At 55.1% G+C, this 27,109-nt stretch overlaps 1 protein-coding gene across 1 annotated transcript in view; it reads left to right on the forward strand.

Moving 5' to 3' along the window:
- agxt2 (alanine--glyoxylate aminotransferase 2) overlaps nucleotides 1–27,109 on the forward strand; it is a 301,925-nt gene that overhangs the window by 206,840 nt on the left and 67,976 nt on the right. The window contains exon 4 of the mRNA XM_087993908.1: nucleotides 22,080–22,173. Coding sequence (XP_087850034.1) covers nucleotides 22,080–22,173 — 94 coding nt within the window. The remainder of the gene's footprint in view (nucleotides 1–22,079; nucleotides 22,174–27,109) is intronic.

Below are 27,109 nucleotides of genomic sequence, written 5' to 3' on the forward strand. Positions count from 1 at the left end.
CTGGGGTACAGTCCTCCAACACACTGACCCTCACTGGGGTACGGTCCCCACACACACTGACTCTCAATGGGGTACAGTCCCCCCACACACTGACTGTCAATGGGGTACAGTCCCCCCACACACTGACTCTCACTGGGGTACAGTCGCACACACACTGACTCTCACTAGGATACAATCCCCACACACACACTGACCCTCACTGGGGTACATTCCCACACACACGGACTCTCACTGGGTTACAGCCCCACACACTCACTGACTCTCCCTGGGGTACAGTCCCCCCACACACTGTCTCTCACTGGGGTACAGTCCCCCCACACACTGACTCTCACTGGGGTATACTCCCACACACACTGACTCTCACTAGGGTACAGTCACACACACACGGACTCTCACTGGGGTACAGTCCCACACACACACTGACTCTCACTGGGGTACAGTCCCCCCACACACTGACTCTCAAATGGGGTACATTCCCACACACACGGACTCTCACTAGGGTACAGTCACACACACACGGACTCTCACTGGGGTACAGTCACACACACACTGACCCTCACTGGGGTACAGTCCCCACACACACTGACTCTCACTGGGGTACAGTCCCACACACACTGACTCTCACTGGGGTACAGTCCCCACACACTCTGACTCTCACTGGGGTACATTCCCCCCACACACTGACCCTCACTGGGGTACAGTCACACACACACTGACCCTCACTGGGGTACAGTCCCACACACACTGACTCTCACTGGGGTACAGTCCCCACACACACACTGACTCTCACTGGGGTACAGCACCCACACACACACTGACCCTCACTGGGGTCCAGTTCCCCCACACACTGACTCTCACTGGGGTACAGTCCCCACACACACGCTGACTCTCACTGGGGTATAGTCCCCACACACACACTGACCCTCACTGGGGTACAGTCCCCCCACACACTGACTCTGACTGGGGTACGGTCCCACACACACACTGACTCTCACTGGGGTACAGTCCCACACACACTGACTCTGACTGGGGTACGGTCCCACACACACACTGACTCTCACTGGGGTACAGTCCCCACACACACTGACTCTCACTGGGGTACAGTCCCCAGACACACTGACTCTCACTGAGGTACAGTCCCACACACACTGACCCTCACTGGGGGACTGGCCCCACACGCACTGACCCTCATTGGGGTACAGTCCCACACACACTGATTCTCACTGAGGTACAGTCCCACACACACTGACCCTCACTGGGGGACTGGCCCCACACGCACTGACCCTCATTGGGGTACAGTCCCCAAACACACTGACTCTCACTGGGGTAGACTCCCCACAAACACTGACTCTCACTGGGGTACAGTCCCACACACACTGGCCCTCACTGGGGTACAGTCCCCCCACACACTGACCCACACTGGGGTACAGTCCCCACACACACTGACTCTCACTGGGGTACAGTCCCCACACACTCTGACCCTCATTTGGGTACAGTCCCCACACACACTGACCCTCACTGGGGTACAGTCCCCACACACACTGACGCTCACTGGGGTACAGTCCCCACACACACTGACTCTGACTGGGGTACGGTCCCACACACACACTGACTCTCACTGGGGTACAGTCCCACACACACTGGCCCTCCCTGGGGTACAGTCCCCACACACACTGACTCTCACTGAGGTACAGTCCCACACACACTGACCCTCACTGGGGTACGGTCCCCACACACACTGACTCTCAATGGAGTACAGTCCCCCCACACACTGACTCTCACTGGGGTACAGTCCCCCCACACACTGACTCTCACTGGGGTACATTCCCACACACACTGACTCTCACTAGGATACAGTCCCCACACACACTGACTCTCACTGGGGTACAGTCCCCCCACACACTGACCCACGCTGGGGTACAGTCTCCACACACACTGACTCTCACTGGGGTACAGTCCCCACACACTCTGACCCTCACTTGGGTACAGTCCCACACACACTGACCCTCACTGGGGTACATTCCCACACACACTGACTCTCACTGGGGTACAGTCCCACACACACTGACTCTCACTCGGGTACAGTCCCACACACACACGGACTCTCACTGGGTTACAGCCCCACACACACTGACTCTCACTGGGGTATACTCCCACACACACTGACTCTCCTTGGGGTACAGTCCCCCCACACACTGTCTCTCACTGGGGTACAGTCCCCCCACACACTGACTCTCACTGGGGTATACTCCCACACACACTGACTCTCACTAGGGTACAGGCACACACACACGGACTCTCACTGGGGTACAGTCCCACACACACACTGACTCTCAAATGGGGTACATTCCCACACACACGGACTCTCACGAGGGTACAGTCACACACACAAGGACTCTCACTGGGGTACAGTCACACACACACTGACCCTCACTGGGGTACAGTCCCCACACACACTGACTCTCACTGGGGTACAGTCCCACACACACTGACTCTCACTGGGGTACAGTCCCCACACACTCTGACTCTCACTGAGGTACATTCCCCCCACACACTGACTTTCACTGGGGTACAGTCCCACACACACAGACTCTCACTGGGGTACAGTCCCCACACACACACTGACTCTCACTGGGGTACAGTACCCACACACACACTGACCCTCACTGGGGTCCAGTTCCCCCACACACTGACTCTCACTGGGGTACAGTCCCCACACACACGCTGACTCTCACTGGGGTACAGTCCCCACACACACACTGACCCTCACTGGGGTACAGTCCCCCCACACACTGACTCTCACTGGGGTACAGTCCCCACACACACTGACTCTGACTGGGGTACAGTCCCCACACACACTGAATCTCACTGAGGTACAGTCCCACACACACTGACTCTCACTGGGGTACAGTCCCCACACACACTGACCCTCACTGGGGTACAGTCCCCACATACACTGACCCTCACTTGGGTACAGTCCCCACACACACTGACTCTCACTGGGGTACAGTCCCCCCACACACTGACCCACGCTGGGGTACAGTCTCCACACACACTGACTCTCACTGGGGTACAGTCCCCACACACTCTGACCCTCACTTGGGTACAGTCCCCCCACACACTGACTCTCACTGGTGTACAGTCCCCACACATACTGACCCTTACTGGGGTACAGTCCCCCCACACACTGACTCTCACTGGGGTACAGTCCCCACACACTCTGACCCTCACTTGGGTACAGTCCCCCCACACACTGACTCTCACTGGTGTACAGTCCCCACACATACTGACCCTTACTGGGGTACAGTCCCCCCACACACTGACGCTCACTGGGGTACAGTCCCCACACACTCTGACTCTCACTGGGGTACAGTCCCCACACACTCTGACTCTCAATGGGGGACAGTCCCCCCATACACTGACTCTCACTGGGGTACAGTCCCCCCACACACTGACTCTCACTGGGGTACATTCCCACACACACTGACTCTCACTAGGATACAGTCACACACACACGGACTCTCACTGGGGTGCAGTCCCACACACACACTGACTCTCACTGGTGTACAGTCCCCCCACACACTGTCTCTCACTGGGGTACAGTCCCCCCACACACTGACTCTCACTGGGGTACAGTCCCCACACAGACTGACTCTCACTGGGGTACAGTCCCCAAACCCACTGACTCTCACTGAGGTATAGTCCCACACACACTGACTCTCACTGGGGTACAGTCCCCATACACTCTGACCCTCACTGGGGTACAGTCCCCACACACAATGACCCTCACTGGGGTACAGTCCCCACACACACACTGACTCTCACTAGGGTACAGTCCCCACACAGACTGACATTCACTGGGGTACAGTCCCCAAACCCACTGACTCTCACTGGGGTACAGTCCCACACACACACTGACTCTCACTGGGGTACAGTCCCCACACACACTGACTCTCACTAGGGTACAGTCCCCACACAGACTGACTCTCACTGGGGTACAGTCCCCAAGCCCACTGACTCTCACTGGGGTACAGTCCCTCACACACTGACTCTCACTGGGGTACAGTCACACACAGACTGACCCTTACTGGGGTACAGTCCCCCAACACACTGACCCTCATTGGGGTACAGTCCCCACACACAGTGACTCTCATTGGGGTACAGTCCCCCCACACACTGACTCTCACTGGGGTACAGTCCCCCCACACACTGACTCTCACTGGGGTACATTCCCACACACACTGACTCTCACTAGGATACAGTCACACACACACGGACCCTCATTGGGGTACAGTCCCACACACACACTGACTCTCCCTGGGGTACAGTCCCCCCACACACTGACTCTTACTAGGGTACAGTCACACACACACGGACTCTCACTGGGGTACAGTCACACACACACACTAACTCTCACTGGAGTACAGCTCCCACACACACTGACTCTCACTGAGGTAGAGTCCTACACACACTGACCCTCACTGGGGTACAGTCCCCACACACTCTGACTCTCACTGGGGTACAGTCCCCACACACTCTGACTCTCACTGGGGTACAGTCCCCACACACTCTGACTCTCACTGGGGTACAGTCCCCCCACACACTGACTCTCACTGGGGTACATTCCCACACACACTGACTCTCACTAGGGTACAGTCACACACACAGGGACTCTCACTGGGGTACAGTCCCACTCACACACTGACTCTCACATGGGGTACATTCCCACACACACGGACTCTCACTAGGGTACAGTCACACTCCCACGGACTCTCACTGGGGTAAAGTCCCACACACACACTGACTCTCACTGGGGTACAGTCCCCCCACACACTGACTCTCACTGGGGTACAGTCCCCCCACACACTGACTCTCACTGGGGTACAGTCCCTCCACACACTGACTCTCACTAGGGTACAGTCCCCACACGCACTGACCCTCACTGGGGGACTTTCCCCACACGCACTGACCCTCATTGTGGTACAGTCCCCATACAGACTGACTCTCACTGGGGTACAGTCCCACACACACTGACCCTCACTGGGGTACAGTCCCCACACACACTGACTCTCACTGGGGTACAGTCCCACACACACAGACTCTCACTGGGGTACAGTGCCCACACACACACTGACTCTCACTGGGGTACAGTCCCCACACACACCCTGACCCTCACTGGGGTACAGTTCCCCCACACACTGACTCTCACTGGGGTGAAGTCCCACACACACACTGACTCTCACTGAGGTACAGTCCCCCCACACACTGACTCTCACTGGGGTACAGTCCCCACACGCACTGACCCTCACTGGGGGACTGTCCCCACACGCAATGACCCTCATTGAGGTACAGTCCCACACACACTGACTCTCAATGGGGTACAGTCCCCACACACACTGACTCTCACTGGGGTACAGTCCCCACACACTCTGACTCTCACTAGGGTACATTCTCCCCAAACACTGTGTCTCACTGGGGTACAGTCCCGACACACACACTGACTCTCACTGGGGTACAGTCCCCACACACACACTGACCCTCACTGGGGTACAGTCCCCCCACACACTGACTCTCACTGGGGTACAGTCCCACACACACACTGACTCTCACTGGGGTACAGTCCCACACACACACTGACTCTCACTGGGGTACAGACCCGACACACACACTGACTCTCACTGGGGTACAGTCCCACACACACACTGACTCTCACTGGGGTACAGTCCCACACACACACTGACCCTCACTGGGTACAGTCCCCACACACACTGACTCTCACTGGGTACAGTCCCCACACACACTGACTCTCACTGGGGTACAGTCCCCACACACACTGACTCTCACTGGGGTACAGTCCCCACACACACGGACTCTCACTAGGGTACAGTCACACACACACGGACTCTCACTGGGGTACAGTCACACTGACTCTCACTGGAGTACAGCTCCCACACACACTGACTCTCACTGAGGTACAGTCCCCACACACACTGACTCTCACTGGGGTACAGTCCCCCCACACACTGACCCACACTGGGGTACAGTCCCCCCACACACTGACTCTCACTGGGGTACAGTCCCCACACACACTGACCCACACTGGGGTACAGTCCCCCCACACACTGACTCTCACTGGGGTACAGTCCCCACACAGACTGACTCTCACTGGGGTACAGTCCCCAAACCCACTGACTCTCACTGAGCTATAGTCCCACACACACTGACTCTCACTGGGGTACAGTCCCCATACACTCTGACCCTCACTGGGGTACAGTCCCCACACACAATGACCCTCACTGGGGTACAGTCCCCACACACACACTGACTCTCACTAGGGTACAGTCCCCACACAGACTGACCCTCACTGGGGTACAGTCCCCAAACCCACTGACTCTCACTGGGGTACAGTCCCACACACACACTGACTCTCACTGGGGTACAGTCCCCACACACTCTGACTCTCACTGGGGTACAGTCCCCACACACTCTGACTCTCACTGGGGTACAGTCCCCACACACTCTGACTCTCACTGGGGTACAGTCCCCCCACACACTGACTCTCACTGGGGTACATTCCCACACACACTGACTCTCACTAGGGTACAGTCACACACACACGGACTCTCACTGGGGTACAGTCCCACTCACACACTGACTCTCACATGGGGTACATTCCCACACACACGGACTCTCACTAGGGTACAGTCACACTCACACGGACTCTCACTGGGGTAAAGTCCCACACACACACTGACTCTCACTGGGGTACAGTCCCCCCACACACTGACTCTCACTGGGGTACAGTCCCCCCACACACTGACTCTCACTGGGGTACAGTCCCTCCACACACTGACTCTCACTAGGGTACAGTCCCCACACGCACTGACCCTCACTGGGGGACTTTCCCCACACGCACTGACCCTCATTGTGGTACAGTCCCCATACAGACTGACTCTCACTGGGGTACAGTCCCACACACACTGACCCTCACTGGGGTACAGTCCCCACACACACTGACTCTCACTGGGGTACAGTCCCACACACACAGACTCTCACTGGGGTACAGTGCCCACACACACACTGACTCTCACTGGGGTACAGTCCCCACACACACCCTGACCCTCACTGGGGTACAGTTCCCCCACACACTGACTCTCACTGGGGTGAAGTCCCACACACACACTGACTCTCACTGAGGTACAGTCCCCCCACACACTGACTCTCACTGGGGTACAGTCCCCACACGCACTGACCCTCACTGGGGGACTGTCCCCACACGCAATGACCCTCATTGAGGTACAGTCCCACACACACTGACTCTCAATGGGGTACAGTCCCCACACACACTGACTCTCACTGGGGTACAGTCCCCACACACTCTGACTCTCACTAGGGTACATTCTCCCCAAACACTGTGTCTCACTGGGGTACAGTCCCGACACACACACTGACTCTCACTGGGGTACAGTCCCCACACACACACTGACCCTCACTGGGGTACAGTCCCCCCACACACTGACTCTCACTGGGGTACAGTCCCACACACACACTGACTCTCACTGGGGTACAGTCCCACACACACACTGACTCTCACTGGGGTACAGACCCGACACACACACTGACTCTCACTGGGGTACAGTCCCACACACACACTGACTCTCACTGGGGTACAGTCCCACACACACACTGACCCTCACTGGGTACAGTCCCCACACACACTGACTCTCACTGGGTACAGTCCCCACACACACTGACTCTCACTGGGGTACAGTCCCCACACACACTGACTCTCACTGGGGTACAGTCCCCACACACACGGACTCTCACTAGGGTACAGTCACACACACACGGACTCTCACTGGGGTACAGTCACACTGACTCTCACTGGAGTACAGCTCCCACACACACTGACTCTCACTGAGGTACAGTCCCCACACACACTGACTCTCACTGGGGTACAGTCCCCCCACACACTGACCCACACTGGGGTACAGTCCCCCCACACACTGACTCTCACTGGGGTACAGTCCCCACACACACTGACCCACACTGGGGTACAGTCCCCCCACACACTGACTCTCACTGGGGTACAGTCCCCACACAGACTGACTCTCACTGGGGTACAGTCCCCAAACCCACTGACTCTCACTGAGGTATAGTCCCACACACACTGACTCTCACTGGGGTACAGTCCCCATACACTCTGACCCTCACTGGGGTACAGTCCCCACACACAATGACCCTCACTGGGGTACAGTCCCCACACACACACTGACTCTCACTAGGGTACAGTCCCCACACAGACTGACCCTCACTGGGGTACAGTCCCCAAACCCACTGACTCTCACTGGGGTACAGTCCCACACACACACTGACTCTCACTGGGGTACAGTCCCCACACACACTGACTCTCACTAGGGTACAGTCCCCACACAGACTGACTCTCACTGGGGTACAGTCCCCAAACCCACTGACTCTCACTGGGGTACAGTCCCTCACACACTGACTCTCACTGGGGTACAGTCACACACAGACTGACCCTTACTGGGGTACAGTCCCCCAACACACTGACCCTCACTGGGGTACAGTCCCCACACACACTGACTCTCATTGGGGTACAGTCCCCCCACACACTGACTCTCACTGGGGTACAGTCCCCCCACACACTGACTCTCACTGGGGTACATTCCCACTCACACTGACTCTCACTAGGATACAGTCACACACACACGGACCCTCATTGGGGTACAGTCCCACACACACACTGACTCTCCCTGGGGTACAGTCCCCCCACACACTGTCTCTCACTGAGGTACAGACCCCACACACACTGACTCTTACTAGGGTACAGTCACACACACACGGACTCTCACTGGGGTACAGTCACACACACACACTAACTCTCACTGGAGTACAGCTCCCACACACACTGACTCTCACTGAGGTAGAGTCCTACACACACTGACCCTCACTGGGGTACAGTCCCCACACACTCTGACTCTCACTGGGGTACAGTCCCCACACACTCTGACTCTCACTGGGGTACAGTCCCCACACACTCTGACTCTCACTGGGGTACAGTCCCCCCACACACTGACTCTCACTGGGGTACATTCCCACACACACTGACTCTCACTAGGGTACAGTCACACACACAGGGACTCTCACTGGGGTACAGTCCCACTCACACACTGACTCTCACATGGGGTACATTCCCACACACACGGACTCTCACTAGGGTACAGTCACACTCCCACGGACTCTCACTGGGGTAAAGTCCCACACACACACTGACTCTCACTGGGGTACAGTCCCCCCACACACTGACTCTCACTGGGGTACAGTCCCCCCACACACTGACTCTCACTGGGGTACAGTCCCTCCACACACTGACTCTCACTGAGGTACAGTCCCCACACGCACTGACCCTCACTGGGGGACTTTCCCCACACGCACTGACCCTCATTGTGGTACAGTCCCCATACAGACTGACTCTCACTGGGGTACAGTCCCACACACACTGACCCTCACTGGGGTACAGTCCCCACACACACTGACTCTCACTGGGGTACAGTCCCACACACACAGACTCTCACTGGGGTACAGTGCCCACACACACACTGACTCTCACTGGGGTACAGTCCCCACACACACCCTGACCCTCACTGGGGTACAGTTCCCCCACACACTGACTCTCACTGGGGTGAAGTCCCACACACACACTGACTCTCACTGAGGTACAGTCCCCCCACACACTGACTCTCACTGGGGTACAGTCCCCACACGCACTGACCCTCACTGGGGGACTGTCCCCACACGCAATGACCCTCATTGAGGTACAGTCCCACACACACTGACTCTCAATGGGGTACAGTCCCCACACACACTGACTCTCACTGGGGTACAGTCCCCACACACTCTGACTCTCACTAGGGTACATTCTCCCCAAACACTGTGTCTCACTGGGGTACAGTCCCGACACACACACTGACTCTCACTGGGGTACAGTCCCCACACACACACTGACCCTCACTGGGGTACAGTCCCCCCACACACTGACTCTCACTGGGGTACAGTCCCACACACACACTGACTCTCACTGGGGTACAGTCCCACACACACACTGACTCTCACTGGGGTACAGACCCGACACACACACTGACTCTCACTGGGGTACAGTCCCACACACACACTGACTCTCACTGGGGTACAGTCCCACACACACACTGACCCTCACTGGGTACAGTCCCCACACACACTGACTCTCACTGGGTACAGTCCCCACACACACTGACTCTCACTGGGGTACAGTCCCCACACACACTGACTCTCACTGGGGTACAGTCCCCACACACACGGACTCTCACTAGGGTACAGTCACACACACACGGACTCTCACTGGGGTACAGTCACACTGACTCTCACTGGAGTACAGCTCCCACACACACTGACTCTCACTGAGGTACAGTCCCCACACACACTGACTCTCACTGGGGTACAGTCCCCCCACACACTGACCCACACTGGGGTACAGTCCCCCCACACACTGACTCTCAATGGGGTACAGTCCCCACACACACTGACCCACACTGGGGTACAGTCCCCCCACACACTGACTCTCACTGGGGTACAGTCCCCACACAGACTGACTCTCACTGGGGTACAGTCCCCAAACCCACTGACTCTCACTGAGGTATAGTCCCACACACACTGACTCTCACTGGGGTACAGTCCCCATACACTCTGACCCTCACTGGGGTACAGTCCCCACACACAATGACCCTCACTGGGGTACAGTCCCCCCACACACACTGACTCTCACTAGGGTACAGTCCCCACACAGACTGACCCTCACTGGGGTACAGTCCCCAAACCCACTGACTCTCACTGGGGTACAGTCCCACACACACACTGACTCTCACTGGGGTACAGTCCCCACACACACTGACTCTCGCTAGGGTACAGTCCCCACACAGACCGACTCTCACTGGGGTACAGTCCCCAAACCCACTGACTCTCACTGGGGTACAGTCCCTCACACACTGACTCTCACTGGGGTACAGTCACACACAGACTGACCCTTACTGGGGTACAGTCCCCCAACACACTGACCCTCACTGGGGTACAGTCCCCACACACACTGACTCTCATTGGGGTACAGTCCCCCCACACACTGACTCTCACTGGGGTACAGTCCCCCCACACACTGACTCTCACTGGGGTACATTCCCACACACACTGACTCTCATTGGGGTACAGTCCCACACACACACTGACTCTCCCTGGGGTACAGTCCCCCCACACACTGTCTCTCACTGAGGTACAGACCCCACACACACTGACTCTCACTAGGGTACAGTCACACACACACGGACTCTCACTGGGGTACAGTCACACACACACACTAACTCTCACTGGAGTACAGCTCCCACACACACTGACTCTCACTGAGGTATAGTCCTACACACACTGACCCTCACTGGGGTACAGTCCCCACACACTCTGACTCTCACTGGGGTACAGTCCCCACACACTCTGACTCTCACTGGGGTACAGTCCCCCCACACACTGACTCTCACTGGGGTACATTCCCACACACACTGACTCTCACTAGGGTACAGTCACACACACACGGACTCTCACTGGGGTACAGTCCCACTCACACACTGACTCTCACTGGGGTACAGTCACCCCACACACTGACTCTCACATGGGGTACATTCCCACACACACGGACTCTCACTGGGGTACAGTCCCCCCACACACTGACTCTCACTGAGGTACAGTCCCCACATGCACTGACCCTCACTGGGGGACTTTCCCCACACGCACTGACCCTCATTGTGGTACAGTCCCCATACAGACTGACTCTCACTGGGGTACAGTCCCACACACACTGACCCTCACTGGGGTACAGTCCCCACACACACTGACTCTCACTGGGGTACAGTCCCACACACACAGACTCTCACTGGGGTACAGTGCCCACACACACACTGACTCTCACTGGGGTACAGTCCCCACACACACCCTGACCCTCACTGGGGTACAGTTCCCCCACACACTGACTCTCACTGGGGTGAAGTCCCACACACACACTGACTCTCACTGAGGTACAGTCCCCCCACACACTGACTCTCACTGGGGTACAGTCCCCACACGCACTGACCCTCACTGGGGGACTGTCCCCACACGCAATGACCCTCATTGAGGTACAGTCCCACACACACTGACTCTCAATGGGGTACAGTCCCCACACACACTGACTCTCACTGGGGTACAGTCCCGACACACACACTGACTCTCACTGGGGTACAGTCCCCACACACACACTGACCCTCACTGGGGTACAGTTCCCCCACACACTGACTCTCACTGGGGTACAGTCCCCACACACACGCTGACTCTCACTGGGGTACGGTCCCACACACACACTGACTCTCACTGGGGTACAGTCCCCCCACACACTGACTCTCACTGGGGTACAGTCCCACACACACACTGACTCTCACTGGGGTACAGTCCCACACACACACTGACTCTCACTGGGGTACAGACCCGACACACACACTGACTCTCACTGGGGTACAGTCCCACACACACACTGACTCTCACTGGGGTACAGTCCCACACACACACTGACTCTCACTGGGGTACAGTCCCACACACACACTGACCCTCACTGGGTACAGTCCCCACACACACTGACTCTCACTGGGTACAGTCCCCACACACACTGACTCTCACTGGGGTACAGTCCCCACACACTCTGACCCTCACTGGGGTACAGTCCCCACACACACTGACTCTCACGGGTGACAGTCCCCCCACACACTGACTCTCACTGGGGTTCAGTCCCCGCCCACACTTACTCTCACTGGGGTACAGTCCCACACACACTGACTCTCTCTGGGGTACAGTCCCACACACACTGACTCTCTCTGGGGTACAGTCCCACACACACTGACTCTCTCTGGGGTACAGTCCCCACACACACTGAATCTCTCTGGGGTACAGTCCCACACACACTGACTCTCTCTGGGGTACAGTCCCACACACACTGACTCTCTCTGGGGTACAGTCCCACACACACTGACTCTCACTGGGGTACAGTCCCCACACACACTGACTCTCACTGGGGTACAGTCCCACACACACTGACTCTCACTGGGGTACAGTCCCCACACACACTGACTCTCACTGGGGTAGACTCCCCACACACACTGACTCTCACTGGGGTACAATCCCCACACACACTGACTCTCACTGGGGTACAGTCTAACACACACACTGACTCTCACTGGGGTACAGTCCCCACACGCACTGACCCTCACTGGGGGACTTTCCCCACACGCACTGACCCTCATTGTGGTACAATCCCCATACAGACTGACTCTCACTGGGGTACAGTCCCACACACACTGACCCTCACTGGGGTACAGTCCCCACACACACTGACTCTCACTGGGGTACAGTCCCACACACACAGACTCTCACTGGGGTACAGTCCCCACACACACCCTGACCCTCACTGGGGTACAGTTCCCCCACACACTGACTCTCACTGGGGTGAAGTCCCACACACACACTGACTCTCACTGAGGTACAGTCCCCCCACACACTGACTCTCACTGGGGTACAGTCCCCACACGCACTGACCCTCACTGGGGGACTGTCCCCACACGCACTGACCCTCATTGAGGTACAGTCCCACACACACTGACTCTCAATGGGGTACAGTCCCCACACACACTGACTCTCACTGGGGTACAGTCCCCACACACTCTGACTCTCACTAGGGTACATTCTCCCCAAACACTATGTCTCACTGGGGTACAGTCCCGACACACACACTGACTCTCACTGGGGTACAGTCCCCACACACACCCTGACCCTCACTGGGGTACAGTTCCCCCACACACTGACTCTCACTGGGGTACAGTCCCCACACACACGCTGACTCTCACTGGGGGACAGTCCCCCCACACACTGACTCTCACTGGGGTACAGTCCCCCCACACACTGACTCTCACTGGGGTACATTCCCACACACACTGACTCTCACTAGGATACAGTCACACACACACGGACTCTCACTGGGGTGCAGTCCCACACACACACTGACTCTGACTGGGGTACAGTCCCCCCACACACTGACTCTCACATGGGGTACATTCCCACACACACGGACTCTCACTAGGGTACAGTCACACACACACGGACTCTCACTGGGGTACAGTCACACACACACACTGACTCTCACTGGAGTACAGCTCCCACACACACTGACTCTCACTGAGGTACAGTCCCCACACACACTGACTCTCACTGGGGTACAGTCCCCCCACACACTGACCCACACTGGGGTACAGTCCCCCCACACACTGACTCTCACTGGGGTACAGTCCCACACACACTGACTCTCACTGGGGTACAGTCCCACACACACTGTCTCTCACTGGGGTATAGTCCCACACACACTGACTCTCACTGGGGTACAGTCCCACACACACTGACTCTCACTGGGGTACAGTCCCACACACACTGACTCTCACTGGGGTACAGTCCCACACACACTGTCTCTCACTGGGGTATAGTCCCACACACACTGACTCTCACTGGGGTACAGTCCCACACACACACTGACTCTCACTGGGGTACAGTCCCACACACACACTGACTCTCACTGGGGTACAGTCCCCACGCACACTGACTCTCACTGGGGTACAGTCCCACACATACTGACTCTCACTGGGGTACAGTCCCCACACACACTGACTCTCACTGGGGCACAGACCCCCCCCCACACACTGACTCTCACTGGAGTACAGTCCCACACACACTGACTCTCACTGGGGTACAGTCCCCACACACACTGACTCTCATTGAGGTACAGTCCCACACACACTGACTCTCAATGGGGTACAGTCCCCACACACACTGACTCTCACTGGGGTACAGTCCCCACACACTCTGACTCTCACTAGGGTACATTCTCCCCAAACACTATGTCTCACTGGGGTACAGTCCCGACACACACACTGACTCTCACTGGGGTACAGTCCCCACACACACACTGACCCTCACTGGGGTACAGTTCCCCCACACACTGACTCTCACTGGGGTACAGTCCCCACACACACGCTGACTCTCACTGGGGGACAGTCCCCCCACACACTGACTCTCACTGGGGTACAGTCCCCCCACACACTGACTCTCACTGGGGTACAGTCCCACACACACTGACTCTCACTAGGATACAGTCACACACACACGGACTCTCACTGGGGTGCAGTCCCACACACACACTGACTCTCACTGGCGTACAGTCCCCCCACACACTGTCTCTCACTGGGGTACAGTCCCCCCACACACTGACTCTCACTGGGGTATACTCCCACACACACTGACTCTCACTAGGGTACAGTCACACACACACGGACTCTGACTGGGGTACAGTCCCCCCACACACTGACTCTCACATGGGGTACATTCCCACACACACGGACTCTCACTAGGGTACAGTCACACACACACGGACTCTCACTGGGGTACAGTCACACACACACACTGACTCTCACTGGAGTACAGCTCCCACACACACTGACTCTCACTGAGGTACAGTCCCCACACACACTGACTCTCACTGGGGTACAGTCCCCCCACACACTGACCCACACTGGGGTACAGTCCCCCCACACACTGACTCTCACTGGGGTACAGTCCCCACACACACTGACCCACACTGGGGTACAGTCCCCCCACACACTGACTCTCACTGGGGTACAGTCCCCACACAGACTGACTCTCACTGGGGTACAGTCCCACACACACTGACTCTCACTGGGGTACAGTCCCACACACACTGTCTCTCACTGGGGTATAGTCCCACACACACTGACTCTCACTGGGGTACAGTCCCACACACACTGACTCTCACTGGGGTACAGTCCCACACACACTGACTCTCACTGGGGTACAGTCCCACACACACTGTCTCTCACTGGGGTATAGTCCCACACACACTGACTCTCACTGGGGTACAGTCCCACACACACACTGACTCTCACTGGGGTACAGTCCCACACACACACTGACTCTCACTGGGGTACAGTCCCCACGCACACTGACTCTCACTGGGGCACAGACCCCCCCCCACACACTGACTCTCACTGGAGTACAGTCCCACACACACTGACTCTCACTGGGGTACAGTCCCCACACACACTGACTCTCACTGGGGTACAGTCCCACACACACTGACTCTCACTGAGGCACAGTCCCCACACGCACTGACCCTCATTGGGGGACTGTCCCCACACGCACTGACCCTCATTGGTGTACAGTCCCCACACACACTGACTCTCACTGGGGTACAGTCCCCCCACACACTGACTCTCACTGAGGCACAGTCCCCACACGCACTGACCCTTATTGGGGGACTGTCCCCACACGCACTGACCCTCATTGGTGTACAGTCCCCACACACACAGACTCTCACTGAGGTATAGTCCCACACACTCTGACTCTCACTGGGGTACAGTCATCAAACACACTGATTCTCACTGGGGTATACTCCCCACAAACACTGACTCTAACTGGGGTACAGTCCCACACACACAGACTCTCACTGGGGTACAGTCCCCTCACACACTGACTCTCACTGGGGTACAGTCCCCCCACACACTGACCCTCACTGGGGTACAGTCCCCACACACACTGACTCTCACTGGGGTACAGTCCCCACACACACTGACTCTCACTGGGGTACAGTCCCACACACACACTGACTCTCACTGGGGTACAGTCCCCACACACACTGACTCTCACTGGGGTACAGTCCCCACACACACTGACTCTCACTGGGGTACAGACCCCCCACACACACTGACTCTCACTGGAGTACAGTCCCACACACACTGACTCTCACTGGGGTACTGTCCCCACACACACTGACTCTCACTGGGGTACAGTCGCACACACACTGACTCTCACTGGGGTACAGTCCCACACACACTGACTCTCACTGGGGTACAGTCCCCACACACACTGACCCTCACTGGGGCACAGTCCCCACACGCACTGACCCTCATTGGGGGACTGTCCCCACACGCACTGACCCTCATTGGTGTACAGTCCCACACACACAGACTCTCACTGAGGTACAGTCCCACACACTCTGACTCTCACTGGGGGACTGTCCCCACACGCACTGACCCTCACTGGGGTACAGTCCTCAAACACACTGATTCTCACTGGGGTATACGCCCCACAAACACTGACTCTAACTGGGGTACAGTCCCACACACACAGACTCTCACTGGGGTACAGTCCCCTCACACACTGACTCTCACTGGGGTACAGTCCCCACACACACTGACTCTCACTGGGGTACAGCCCCACACACACTGACTCCCACTAGGGTACAGTTCCCCCACTCACTGACTCTCACTGGGGTACAGTCCCCACACACACTGACTCTCACTGGGGTACAGTCCCCACACACACACTGACCCTCACTGGGGTACAGTCCCCCCACACACTGACTCTCACTGGGGTACAGTCCCGAAACACACTGACTCTCACTGGGGTACAGTCCTACACACACTGACTCTCATTAGGGTACAGACCCTCCACACACTGTCTCTCACTGAGGTATAGTCCCACACTCCCTGACTCTCACTGGGGTACAGTCCCACACACACTGTCTCTCACTGGGGTATAGTCCCACACACACTGACTCTCACTGGGGTACAGTCCCACACACACTGTCTCTCACTGGGGTATAGTCCCACACACACTGACTCTCACTGGGGTACAGTCCCACACACACTGTCTCTCACTGGGGTATAGTCCCACACACACTGACTCTCACTGGGGTACAGTCCCACACACACACTGACTCTCACTGGGGTACAGTCCCACACACACACTGACTCTCACTGGGGTACAGTCCCCACGCACACTGACTCCCACTAGGGTACAGTCCCCACACACACTGACTCTCACTGGGGTACAGTCCCGAAACACACACTGACCCTCACTGGGGTACAGTCCCCCCACACACTGACTCTCACTGGGGTACAGTCCTACACACACTGTCTCTCACTGAGGTATAGTCCCACACTCCCTGACTCTCACTGGGGTACAGTCCCACGTACACACTGACTCTCACTGGGGTACAGTCCCCACACTCCCTGACTCTCACTGGGGTATAGTCCCACACACACTGACTCTCACTGGGGTACAGTCCCACACACACTGACTCTCACTAGGGTACAATCCCCACACACACTGACTCTCACTGGTGTACAGTCCCCACACACACTGACTCTCCCTGAGGTACAGTCCCACACACACTGACTCTCACTAGGGTACAATCCCCACACACACTGACTCTCACTGGGGTACAATCCCCACACACACTGACTCTCACTGGGGTACAGTCTAACACACACACTGACTCTCACTGGGGTACAGTCCCACGCATACTGACTCTCACTGGGGTACAGTCCCCACACACTGACCCTCACTGGGGTACAGTCCCACACACACTGACTCTCACTGGGGTACAGACCCCCCCCCACACACTGACTCTCACTGGGGTACAGTCCCCACACGCACTGACTCTCACTGGGGTACAGTCCCCACACGCACTGACTCTCACTGGGGTACAGTCCCACACACACTGACTCTCACTGGAGTACAGTCCCACACACACTGACTCTCACTGGGGTACAGTCCCACACACACTGACTCTCACTGGGGTACAGTCCCCACACACTGACCCTCACTGGGGTACAGTCCCACACACACTGACTCTCACTGAGGCACAGTCCCCACACGCACTGACCCTCATTGGTGTACAGTCCCACACACACAGACTCTCACTGAGGTACAGTCCCACACACTCTGACTCTCACTGAGGTACAGTCCCACACACACTGACCCTCACTGGGGTACAGTCCCCACACACACTGACTCTCACTGGGGTACAGTCCTCAAACACACTGATTCTCACTGGGGTACAGTCCCCACACACACTGACCCTCACTGGGGTATACTCCCCTCACACACTCACTCTCACTGGGGTACAGTCCCCACACACTCTGACTCTCACTGGGGTACAGTCCTCAAACACACTGATTCTCACTGGGGTACAGTCCCCACACACACTGACCCTCACTGGGGTATACTCCCCACACACACTGACTCCCACTAGGGTACAGTTCCCCCACTCACTGACTCTCACTGGGGTACAGTCCCCACACACACACTGACCCTCACTGGGGTACAGTCCCCCCACACACTGACTCTCACTGGGGTACAGTCCCACACACACACTGACTCTCACTGGGGTACAGTCCCACACACACACTGACTCTCACTGGGGTACAGTCCCACACACACTGACCCTCACTGGGGTACAGTCCCCACACACACACTGACCCTCACTGGGGTACAGTCCCCACACACACTGACTCTCACTGGGGGACAGTCCCACACACACACTGACTCTGACTGAGGTACAGTCCCACACACACTGACTCTCACTGGGGTACAGCCCCACACACACTGTCCCTCACTGGGGTACAGTCCCCCCACACACTGACTCTCACTGGGGTACAGTCCCACACACACTGACTCTCACTGGGGTACAGTCCCACACACACTGACCCTCACTGGGGTACAGTCCCCACACACACACTGACTCTCACTGGGGTACAGTCCCCACACACACTGACTCTCACTGGGGGACAGTCCCACACACACACTGACCCTCACTGGGGTACAGTCCCCCCACACACTGACTCTCACTGGGGTACAGTCCCACACACACACTGACTCTCACTGGGGTACAGTCCCACACACACTGACCCTCACTGGGGTACAGTCCCCACACACACACTGACTCTCACTGGGGTACAGTCCCCACACACACTGACTCTCACTGGGGGACAGTCCCACACACACACTGACCCTCACTTGGGTACAGTCCCCACACACACTGAGTCTCACTGGGGTACAGTCTCCACACGCTCTGACTCTCACTGGGGTACAGCCCCACACACACTGACTCCCACTAGGGTACAGTTCCCCCACTCACTGACTCTCACTGGGGTACAGTCCCCACACACACACTGACCCTCACTGGGGTACAGTCCCCACACACACTGACTCTGACTGAGGTACAGTCCCACACACACTGACTCTCACTGGGGTACAGCCCCACACACACTGTCCCTCAATGGGGTACAGTCCCCCCACACACTGACCCTCACTGGGGTACATTCCCCACACAGACTGACTCTCACTGGGGTACAGTCCCACACACACACTGACTCTCACTGGGGTACAGTCCCACACACACTGACCCTCACTGGGGTACAGTCCCCACACACACACTGACCCTCACTGGGGTACAGTCCCCACACACACTGACTCTCACTGGGGGACAGTCCCACACACACACTGACTCTGACTGAGGTACAGTCCCACACACACTGACTCTCACTGGGGTACAGCCCCACACACACTGTCCCTCACTGGGGTACAGTCCCCCCACACACTGACTCTCACTGGGGTACAGTCCCACACACACTGACTCTCACTGGGGTACAGTCCCACACACACTGACCCTCACTGGGGTACAGTCCCCACACACACACTGACTCTCACTGGGGTACAGTCCCCACACACACTGACTCTCACTGGGGGACAGTCCCACACACACACTGACCCTCACTGGGGTACAGTCCCCCCACACACTGACTCTCACTGGGGTACAGTCCCACACACACACTGACTCTCACTGGGGTACAGTCCCACACACACTGACCCTCACTGGGGTACAGTCCCCACACACACACTGACTGTCACTGGGGTACAGTCCCCACACACACTGACTCTCACTGGGGGACAGTCCCACACACACACTGACCCTCACTTGGGTACAGTCCCCACACACACTGACTCTCACTGGGGTACAGTCTCCACACGCTCTGACTCTCACTGGGGTACAGCCCCACACACACTGACTCCCACTAGGGTACAGTTCCCCCACTCACTGACTCTCACTGGGGTACAGTCCCCACACACACACTGACCCTCACTGGGGTACAGTCCCCACACACACTGACTCTGACTGAGGTACAGTCCCACACACACTGACTCTCACTGGGGTACAGCCCCACACACACTGTCCCTCAATGGGGTACAGTCCCCCCACACACTGACCCTCACTGGGGTACATTCCCCACACAGACTGACTCTCACTGGGGTACAGTCCCCACACACACTGACTCTCACTGGGGTACAGTCCCCACACACACTGACTCTCACTGGGGTACAGTCCCCCCACACACTGACCCTCACTGGGGTACTTTCCCCACACAGACTGACTCTCACTGGGGTACAGTCCCCACACACACTGACTCTCACTGGGGTACAATCCCCACACACTGACTCTCAATGAGCTACAGTCCCACACACATGGACTCTCACTGGGGTACAGTCCCCCATGCACTGACTCTCACTGGGGTACAGTCCCACACACACTGACCCTCACTGGAGTACAGTCCCCACACACACTGACTCTCACTGGGGTACAGTCCCCACACACACTGACTCTCACTGGGGTACAGTCCCCACACACACTGACTCTCACTGGGGTACAGTCCCCACACACACTGACTCTCACTGGAGTGGAGACCCCACACACACTGACCCTCACTGGGGTACAGTCCCCACACACACTGGCCCTCACTGGGGTACAGTCCCCACACACACTGTCTCTCACTGGGGTACAGTCCCACACACACTGTCTCTCACTGGGGTACAGTCCCACACACACTGACTCTCACTGGGGTACAGTCCCACACACACTGACTCTCACTGGGGTACAGTCCCACACACACTGACCCTCACTGGGGTACAGTCCCACCCTCACCTACCCTCACTGGGTGCCTGTGTAGTTCTCGATGTAAATCTGTGTCAGATTCCCCAGTAATGGTGACCTGAGGATGCCTTAGTTTGACCCTTGTTTAGTTTCTGTTGTAAGTGGAGTCTCGTTTCACCAGACCATGTGCCCCGATGTTTTCCGTGGGGTATGGGGAGGCAGCCGCTGTCGTGATAGTGTCGTACAAACCCTGCGATCCTGCAGCTGCACTGCAGGTACATTTGGATATCGCTGTTTCTTTCTGTCTGTCTTTATTTTTTGACAGGTTGGAGTATTCCTGCCTGCCCTTGGTCACAGTGAGCTGCCCTTTTGGGGCCTGTCCCTGTTTGTGTGTGATTATGCTTGTCGGTGTGTGTGTATGCCTGTCCCTCTGCGTTTATGCCTGTCGCTGTGTGTTTATGCCTGTCCGTGTGTGTTTATGCCTGTCCGTGTGCGTTTATGTCTGTCCGTGTGTGTTTATGCCTGTCGGTGTGTGTTTATGCCTGTCCGTGTGTGTTTATGCCTGTCGGTGTGTGTTTATGTCTGTCCGTGTGTGTTTATGCCTGTCGGTGTGTGTTTATGCCTGTCCCTCTGCGTTTATGCCTGTCGGTGTGTGTTTATGCCTGTCCGTGTGTGTTTATGCCTGTCCGTGTGTGTTTATGCCTGTCCGTGTGCGTTTATGTCTGTCCGTGTGTGTTTATGCCTGTCCGTGTGTGTTTATGTCTGTCCGTGTGTGTTTATGCCTGTCGGTGTGTGTTTATGTCTGTCCGTGTGTGTTTATGTCTGTCCGTGTGTGTTTATGCCTGTCCGTGTGTGTTTATGTCTGTCCGTGTGTGTTTAAGCCTGTCGGTGTGTGTTTATGCCTGTCCCTCTGCGTTTATGCCTGTCGGTGTGTGTTTATGCCTGTCGGTGTGTGTTTATGTCTGTCCGTGTGTGTTTATGCCTGTCCGTGTGTGTTTATGCCTGTCCCTCTGCGTTTATGCCTGTCGGTGTGTGTTTATGCCTGTCGGTGTGTGTTTATGTCTGTCCGTGTGTGTTTATGCCTGTCGGTGTGTGTTTATGCCTGTCCGTGTGTGTTTATGCCTGTCCGTGTGTGTTTATGCCTGTCCGTGTGTGTTTATGCCTGTCGGTGTGTGTTTATGTCTGTCCGTGTGTGTTTATGCCTGTCGGTGTGTGTTTATGCCTGTCCGTGTGTGTTTATGTCTGTCCGTGTGTGTTTATGTCTGTCCGTGTGTGTTTATGCCTGTCTGTGTGTGTTTATGCCTGTCCGTGTGTATCTAGGTTGAAACTTTATTGCTGGAACAGCACAGCAGGTCAGGCAGCATCCAGGGAACAGGAGATTCGACGTTTCGGGCACAGGCCCTTCTTCAGGAATGAGCAGAGAGTGGATGTTCCCTGGATGCTGCCTGACCTGCTGTGCTGTTCCAGCAATAAAGTTTCAACTTTGATCTCCAGCATCTGCAGACCTCACTTTCTCCCCGTGTGTATCTATGCCTGTCGGTGTGTTTTTATGCCTGTCGGTCGGTGTTTATGCCTGTCCCTGTGTGTTTATGCCTGTCGGTGTGTGTTTATGTCTGTCCCTCTGCGTTTCTGCCTGTTGGTGTGTGTTTATGCCTGTCCCTCTGCGTTTATGCCTGTCGGTGTGTGTTTATGCCTGTCCGTGTGTATCTATGCCTGTCCGTGTGTTTTTAATGCCTGTCCCTGTGAGTTTATGCCTGTCCGTTTGTGTTAATGCCTGTCCCCGTGTGTTTATGCCTGTCTGTGTTTATTTCACTTGTAACATGATATGGGACTAATTAATTAATAGCTCGACAAGAATGTTTTGGGATTACTGACCACAATCTGACAGACACTTCACGTGATATCTAAGGTGAAATAGTTGAGTCTGAAGCAAGGTGTAAAATGTGAAAGAGAAATTATGACAGTTTGGGGCAGTAGTTGTCAGAGCTGCATTTGGTAAATACGTTGCCCAGCATGAGTGTACATAGACCACAGACAGAACGGAAAGAATTCTTAAACAGTTCTTGGAGGACACAAAAAAATCTCCCAGAAGTAGAGTCTGATTGGCTGAGGAGAATGAGCATTTGAAGGGACAGCAATAATAATGGGTGACCTTAATCTGCCTGGAAACTGGAGGAGTGAGATTGGTGGGTAACAGCCTGAATGTGAAGAGGAGAGAAAAGTTTGGAGAGAGTTTCCCCCAGGACTATCTTCTGGAAACAAGAGGTTATTCTCAGCTTGCAGTTGTGTAATCTGACAATTAATGGGCTCCGAGTAAAGACACATCTTGGCAGCATTGATCACAATGTGATTTAAATTTATATCTGGTTTGAAAGGGAACAAGAGGGGTCCAAGACTAAAGTGATGGCGACTGTGTGAACACAAAGGTCAAGCTAGTTCGAGTGGCCTTGGATAATTGTTTGGGGATAGAGCGATGGAGTCACAGTGCAGACCTGGAACAGGAGATTTCAGATTAATGATATTGCTGCTTTAATGAAAAATCCTAAAGGGAGGATTCATTAAAGAAATCAAGCATCAAACTGAAGGAAAACACATAAACTGCACAGAGATGGATGCCAGATCAAGTGATTAGACAGAATATAACATTCCTGAGTCCTGATGAAGAGCTTTTGCCTGAAACGTTGATTTTCCTGCTCCTCGGATGCTGCCTGTCCTGCTGTGCTTTTCCAGCACCACTCTGATCTAGAACATAACAAAAGGCAGAGAATGATGAAAGGTTAATCAGAAGAAAGAACTTAAAGTGGGGCAGCAAGTGAGCTTGAAATGTAAAAGCAGATAGCTAGAGTTTCTGTAGGTGTTTAAAAAGGGAAAGAAAGTGCACTAAGTGTTAGCCCCTAGAGAGTGAGAATGGAGAGTTAATAGTGGATGAAAAGGAAATGGCAGGTGAAATTAAATGAAACAAAGTTGTTTGTCTCTTCAGCATCGAGGATCAGAAACACATTCCATCCCTGCTGTGAATCACTTCAGCTCTAACCTCACTGTCACTGCTGCCCGTTTGTAACGTCCCAAACATCAGGAAGTGGGATTGAGCAACCGACTGGAGCTGGGGCTGACACGTCTCTGGGTCCAGATGGATTTCTTCTGAGGGTCTTCAAAGAGAATGGGGCAGCAGATGTGCTGGTGTGAATTTTCCCAAACTCTGATATCAGGAAATGTTCTACCAGACTGGGTAGTAGCAACGCTAGTCCCACTGACACAGGAGGAAGAAAGGAAGGAGTCAACTTGAGGCTAGTTATCCCAATGTCTGCCTTAGGGAAGGGATTGAATTTAATCATTAAAGAAATTACAACTAGTCACTTTAAAACATTCAAGGAAATGGGGAAGAATTAGCCCGGCTTTGTCAAAGTAAAAGCCTTGTTTCACCAACTTGTTGGATTTCTTCAAAGCAGTAACGCTTGGGGAACCTGAAGATGTCCTTGATGTGGATTTCCAGAAAGGCATTCGATCAGAAACCATGTCAAATGTTCTTGTGGAAAACAAAAGGTCATGATGGAAGGGCTAATATACTAGTGCAGGTAGATCAGAATCTGGCCATTCAGCCCATCAGGTCTGCCCCAACATCCAGTGGGTTCATGGTTGATCTGATCACTCTCCACTTCCCTGCCTTTACCCCATAACCCCTGATTCCGTCAATGATTAAAGACCTGTCTCAGCCTTGAATACACTGAATGACCCAGCCCCGACAGCCCTCTGTGGGAAACAATTCCAGATTCCCTCCCCTCGGAGAGAGGGAGGTGTCGTCGATAGTATAGAGGGCTACTGCAGGCTGCAGCGTGACATAGGTGGTAAAAACAATGACTGCAGATGCTGGAAACCAGATTCTGGATCAGTGGTGCTGGAAGAGCACAGCAGTTCAGGCAGCATCTAACGAGCAGCAAAATCAACATTTCGGGCAAAAGCCCTTCATCAGCGCGACATAGACAGGATGCAGAGCTGGGCTGAGAAATGGCAGATGGAGTCCAACCTGGATAAATGCGAAGTGATGCATTTTGGAAGGTCAAACTCGAATGCTGAATATAGGATTAAAGACAGGATTCTTGGCAGTGTGGAGGAACAGAGGGATCTGGGTGTGCAAGTACATAGATCCCTCAAAGTTGCCACCCAAGTGGATAGAGTTGTTAAGAAAGCAAATGGTGTTTTGGTTTTCATTAACAGGGGATCGAGTTTAAGAGCCGCGAGGTTTTGCTGCAGCTCCACAAGTCCCTGGTGAGACCACACTTGGAATATTGTGTCCAATTCTGGTCGCCCTACTATAGGAAAGATACAGAGGCTTTGGAGAGGGTGCAAAGAAGGTTTACCAGGATGCTGCCTGGACTGGAGGGCTTGCCTTATGAAGAAAGGTTGAATAAGCTCAGACTTTTCTCTCTGGAGAGAAGGAGGAAGAGAGGAGACCTGATTGAGGAGTACAAGGTAATGAGGGGTATGGATAGAGTCAATAGCCAGAGACTTTTCCCCAGGGCAGGATTGACTGGTACGAGGGGACATAGTTTGAAGATATTAGGAGGAAGGTATAAAGGAGACGTCAGAGGTAGGTTCTTTACGCAGAGAGTTGTGAATGTATGGAATGTGTTGCCAGCGGTGGTGGTGGAAGTGAAGTCATTGGGGACATTTAAGTGACTGCTGGACATGCACATGGATAGCAGTGAGTTGAGGGGTGCGTAGGTTCAGTTACTATATTTTACATTAGGATTAAACCACGGCACAACATCGTGGGCCAAAGGGCCTGTTCTGTGCTGTACTTTTCTATGTTGTCATAGGACCGAGAGAATGAAAAGGGTCAGAAATTAACTTCCAGACACAGCAGATAAGGGGGCAGCTGTGAGAAGGGGGACAGTCGGTACAGGACTGAGGGTGTTGTGTTTCGGTGCACGCAGTACACAAAACAAGGGAAATGAGCTTGGAGCACTGATTGAAATTGGCAGAGTACATTCTTGGGGGTTTCACAGAGGTGTGTCTGTAAAGGGATCGGGGTTGGGAATTAAATATCCAAGGTTACAAGTCCTACCAAAAGGACAGGCTGATGGGGAGAGGGGATGCCTTGTTCCTAAGAAATGAAATTAAATCAATAACAAGAAATGATATAGTGTGGGAAGACATCGAATCGGTGTGGGTAATGTCATGGAACCGTACAGGAGAAGTGTTGCCCAATGG

The sequence above is a fragment of the Chiloscyllium plagiosum genome, unplaced genomic scaffold (genome assembly GCF_037043375.1).
Source record: "Chiloscyllium plagiosum isolate Xiang-an unplaced genomic scaffold, Cpla_swu_hap1 HiC_scaffold_2, whole genome shotgun sequence".
NCBI lineage: Eukaryota > Metazoa > Chordata > Chondrichthyes > Orectolobiformes > Hemiscylliidae > Chiloscyllium > Chiloscyllium plagiosum.